The sequence below is a fragment of the Palaemon carinicauda genome, chromosome 1 (assembly GCF_036898095.1).
Source record: "Palaemon carinicauda isolate YSFRI2023 chromosome 1, ASM3689809v2, whole genome shotgun sequence".
NCBI classification, from domain to species: Eukaryota; Metazoa; Arthropoda; class Malacostraca; order Decapoda; family Palaemonidae; genus Palaemon; species Palaemon carinicauda.
The window spans coordinates 104,239,950-104,245,891 of NC_090725.1; the positions used below are offsets into that span (position 1 = coordinate 104,239,950).

At 32.6% G+C, this 5,942-nt stretch overlaps 1 protein-coding gene across 1 annotated transcript in view; it reads left to right on the plus strand.

Annotated features, from left to right (window-relative positions):
* The first annotated feature begins 804 nt into the window (after positions 1-804).
* Positions 805-5,942, plus strand: part of LOC137652357 (SUMO-interacting motif-containing protein 1-like) — a 195,180-nt gene continuing 190,042 nt past the window's right edge. The window contains exons 1-2 of the mRNA XM_068385761.1: positions 805-844; positions 989-1,228. Of these exons, the coding sequence (XP_068241862.1) occupies positions 805-844; positions 989-1,228 (280 nt within the window). The remainder of the gene's footprint in view (positions 845-988; positions 1,229-5,942) is intronic.

Here is a 5,942-nt window from a genome sequence, read left to right on the forward strand (position 1 = left end):
TCAAGCAGCAAACGTACCTTTACCTGTTGTATTTGATTATTAAGTAAATACTCTATCACTAATACAAGTTTTCAGTTGGACCAAAGCACAAGAGGCCAAAGGAATCTTAAGCAAGCTCTAACGTCAAACAAGTTCAAGAATGAACTTCTTTCGTTCCTAGCCAACGAATGGAGTAAGCCTAATTACAGACTATGTCCCTGCTGCAATCCTTGACATTACCTATCCTGAAATATCTGATTAGCTTTGTCAGCAATGGGACACCTCCATACAGTACGATGGCTTCAAATCATACCTCATAGAGCAGTGCTCACCATAACCAGTCACCCATTAAGCCAATATTTTTCAATTCACTCAACAACCATTGGAAGATCAAAAAGCATCACTGGTCCGCCTTCAGCATGCTGCAGACGGTTATCCTTATGACGTGAACCTACTTCATGCCCTTTGGGTATAATGCCTGCCGGAACCGGTGCGAGCCACCCATCCCGATGTCAATACCTTCTCCATGAAGGACCTGAAAACCAGAGTTGACGCCCATATGGACAGCCATTTCCCCACAGTCAAGATTTTCATTAACAACACTCCTGACGTGGACAACCATATAACGCCGACTGAAGCTGAGGTGAATGCTGTAGGCCATTGATGCCCACCTCGTGACGTGTCTGGGTAGTGTCGAAGATGCATGCCACTTAGTTATGCCGCCCCTACTAATGCTCTCAACAGCCACTGGTTGACACCCGTCGGCATCAGTTGTGCTACTATTATTCTAGATTCGGCCTCATTAAGGGGTATTAATGCGTTCCCATGAACCCAGAAGACATCACCAAGTTCGTCATGGACACTGGTTTGGCTCATATACTTTCAATTACTCCTCCTTTGCCCTTCATAATGCAGGGGCCCCATTTCAACGACTCATGGATGGCATCTTAAGGGACGTTTCCTACATATATTAAGTAGATGATATACTAATATTCCACCCCATCTAAAGAGGACCACCTACGACACCTACACATCATGCTCGACCGCCTGCAGCAGAACAGCTTTGTAATAAGGTACGTCAAGTGTACCTTTGGTGCCAGGGAAGTTGCATTCTTGGGCTATCCCATAACTCCTAAGGGCGTTCACCCCCTCCCTGAGAAGTTATCAGCAGTACAGATGTTCTCCACATCCTCAACCATCAAAGCACTGCTCAATTATTTAGTAGCCTTGAATGAGCGATCCCCTTGCAGTCAATAATTACTTCCCTACTTTTATTTAAATTTTTCTTTTTTCTCAGCAGTTTAAGCAGGCTTTTAATTTTATTCACACACACACACACACACACTATATATATATATATATATATATATATATATATATATATATATATATATATGTGTGTGTGTATGTGTGTGTGTATGTGTGTGTGTATAATATATATTTATATATATGTATTATATATGTATATATACATATATATACACTATATATATATATATAAATATATATATATAGATATATATATATATATATTTTATATTTATGTATATGTATATACATATATATGTATTTGTGTATATATATATATATATATATATATATATATATATATATACACCTGGAATAATTATCTAAGAAATAGTAATCAATCATTGATGTTGGCGTGCGCAGCTCAACATTACCGCTTGCCAGTATATACGGAGCTTGATGTTTTTATATTTTGGCAAGCGAAGCGATCTCACGGCGAAGCAAGAACAATTAGATTTTCTATTATTCTTGTTTTTTTTTTTTTTACCTATTAAAAATATTGAGATGGCATACCAAAGCAAAAGAATAATTTCTGAGATCACTCCATAAATGAGATCGCATACCACAACAGCACCGAAATTATCTATTCAGTATCTGTACCATGGTCTTTCACTGTCTTGTGTTAGTTCTCTTGCTTGAGGGTAAACTCTGGCACGCTATTCTATCTTATTTCTCTTCTCTCTTTTTTGGTTAAAGTTTGTATAGTTTATGCTGGAAATATTTATTTTAATGCGGTTATTATTCTTAAGATGTTCATTTCAATGCTGTTAGTGTTCTTAAACTATTTTTTTTTCCTTGTTTCCTTTCCTCACTGGGCTTTTCTGTCGGGGCCCCTGGGCTTATAGCATCCTGCTTTTCCAAGCTAGGGTTGTGGCTTAGCAAGTAATTATAAGATTAATAATAATAATAGCTATATCTATACAAAATTAGATAAGGTAATGTTTTTACTGCTTGTCTAAATGCAGTGTTTGGATACCATCTGACTAGATTTTAAGTTTTTCCACGATAGTAATTCATGGACCAAAGCTAATTCTATCCTTGTTTGTCTGTTCACCAATCCGCACTAAAGCTCTTTAGATGCATCTGTTAGAAGAAAATTTCGAAACTGTTAGATTATAGTGACATGAATGTGAATGAATTGGGAACTAGAGTGGCGCCACTCAGTAGAGCGCAGACCTCCGCTATGGCAGCTTATTTCTCGACCTTTTGCTTGACCATGACCTTGACCTTTGACCTTAAGCTTCCAAACCTTAATGAGATCCAGCTTTTTACATAACAGTTAACCCCTGTAAGTTTCATTACTCTACGATTAAAATTGTGGCCAGGAGGTTTTTCGCACACACACAAACAGGGGATAAAACATAACATCCTTCCAACTTTGTTGGCGGAGGCAATGAGTTGTGTATACCATTTAAGCAACGTGATTTAATGATTTTGTGTCAGATTATCATAATGGTTTTCATCATTATTGTAATTTTCAGCATTCTAAAAGCCATTTGTACCTTTCATTTGCACACATATGAGGATTCATAATTATTTTGAATTTCCTGGCGCACATTATGCATATTCAAACATCGTTTATCATACTTTATTCGACTTAAACGGCAGTATTTCAGATACAAGGAATACAGCGAATAAATGAAAATTGCAATTGAATTATTCTCAACTATTAACACAAAGTACTGAAGTCTTTATAGTTTATATAGGGAATATTTATTTCAGTGTTGTTACTGTTAAAATATTTTATTTTTCCTTGTTTCATTTCCTCACTGGACTATTTTCCCTGTTGGAGCCCCTGAGCTTATTGTATCCTGCTTTTCCAACTGGGGTTGTAGCTTAGCAATTAATAATAATAATAATAATAATAATAATAATAATAATAAGAAGAAGAATTTAAATTACAAAGAGGTAATGTTTATAGATATCATGAAGTGATAATGTGGGTTATACCAAGACTGAATAACATTATACTGCATAGACCCAGGCCTACATGGCTGAGGACTATAAAGGGCGAAGTAGGAGATGAATGGAGAAGTATTGAATTTAAAGTTCAAGATAGTGACGACTGGCGAAAACTATCCGAGGCCCTTTGGGTCAATAGGCGTAGGAGATGATGATGATATAATACAGTATATATATATATATATATATATATATATATATATATATATATATATATATATATACAGTATATATGTATATATATGTATATATATACATATATACACTATATATATTTATATATATACTGTATATTTATATATATATACTGTATATTTATATATATATATATATATATATATATATATATATACACCTATATTTCTATTCCCCTATGGAAATTGTGAACACCAGCATAGGAAAAATGACTATCAAAACATAATAATCAAGTGCACTGCCCAGTCTAAGTGCACCAGTGACGTCACAGTGCGGGAACCAAGCGACCGACGATCACACATTATGTTATTCCGTCTTGAGTTATACTGATCCGGAAAAAGTATTACGTATAAGAAGAAAATAAATTTACAATATCATTTGTTGTAGTACTCATCCTGTAATAATAGATACGATTATCATAACTGTAGCTCCAACGCTGTTTGTAGGATTATTGGTTATCAATACAGTTTTGATAATGATAAAAATAACAGTTGCAATAGAATTTATGAAGATATTTACATCTTTTGCTGTAGAATAAATCAAAACTAAGTTTAGCATATCGTATGAAATCTTCATTTTCCGAAAGGTATGCAATACTCTCATTGCGATATTAATTACGTCTTTTATATTGGGATCGAATTAATATGATTGCAAGTCCAAGGTAAACATACACACTGAACATGCACACTCGCATTATGTATATGTATGTATATGTATTTATATTTATATATATATATATATATATATATATATATTATATATATATTTATATATATATATATATATATATATATATATATATATATATATATATATATATATATATAAAATGTGTGTGTTTATGTATAACTTGCAACTTTGTCTTCTGTCGATAGTTTATTGCCAGAAAAAAGTAGCATTTATATTTCTCAGAAATTCTACCAGGGGGGGGGAGTTATTGATTCTCATAAAACTGTATTTCTCTTTTACTCCATGAAATGGTAATCAAAAATTTACCGCTGGGTATATTGGGGGCCATTGAAACTAGGAGTTGGAACAACACAGGATTGGCTAATCGAATCTAATAACTGTGGGCTGTGGGATTGCTATATTTATGTATGTACTTATATACAGTATATATATATATATATATATATATATATATATATATGTATATATATATATTATGTATTATGTATTATATATATATATGTATATATGTATATATACAGTATATATATATATATATATATATATATATATATGTATATATGTATATATACAGTATATATATATGTATATATATATATATATATATATGTATATATATATATATATATATATATATATATTATGTATTATGTATTATATATATGTATATATGTATATATACAGTATATATATATATATAAATAAATTATATATATACTGTATATATATATATATGTTTGTATATATATATATATATATATATAATTTATATATATATATATATATAATATATATATATATATATATATATATATATATATATACAGAGAGAGAGAGAGAGAGAGAGAGAGAGAGAGAGAGAGAGAGAGAGAGAGAGAGAGAGAGAGAGAGAGAGAGAGAGAGAGAGAGAAATTAATTCTCTATCAACACATAATACACACTTATAATTACTCATGTTTCTCTTTTATCGATATGAAAATTCAAATTGAAACTAAGGGAACTAATTAAGAGTATCATTATGTAATTAGATTAATCGTTGATAAATTTTGGATAAATCTCGATTAATTATACGGAAAACCTATAAAACCTTTAACGATCACACATTAAAGCTCATATTTTTCCAGTAGGAAAAGGCTACTGCATTTCAATGTTAGGTAAAACAAGGTTTAGTGAAATATCAACTGATTTTTGGGGAGTCATAAATTAGCGAATGAAAATTTAACGCAGTTAAAAAGACTAGGAAATAAATCCTTGTTAAAGTATTTATTAGTCAGAGAGAGAGAGAGAGAGAGACCGGCGCTTTTTATAAATCAGGACAAAAACGATTAAAGGTTTAAAGGCCGCTCATGAATGGCAGAGGCAAGGGACAGTGACATTGTCCTACCAAGTAGTACAATGCCCTAAAGACTGATCATATATATATATATATATATATATATATATATATATATATATTATATATATATATAAAATCAGCGCCCAAGCCAGGACCAAGGAGGGTCAGACAATTGCTGCTGATGACAGCTGATAGTCCTATAGGCTCCCCCAAACTCATAATCCTTAGATAACAAGGAGGGTGAGGTTGCAGCGACCAAAGGGACCAACGAGTTTGAGCGGGACTCGAACCCCAGTCTGGCAATCACCAGGCAAGGACGCTACCACCAGGCCACCTGAACCCTATGAGATTCATTCCATCACGCAAAATAGATGAGCATCATTTATGCTTAACGTGGAATTTGAACCAAGAATCTACATGGTATTTAACTTCAGAGGGAGGTAGTGCTATCAGTGTACTTTTCGTGGTGTAC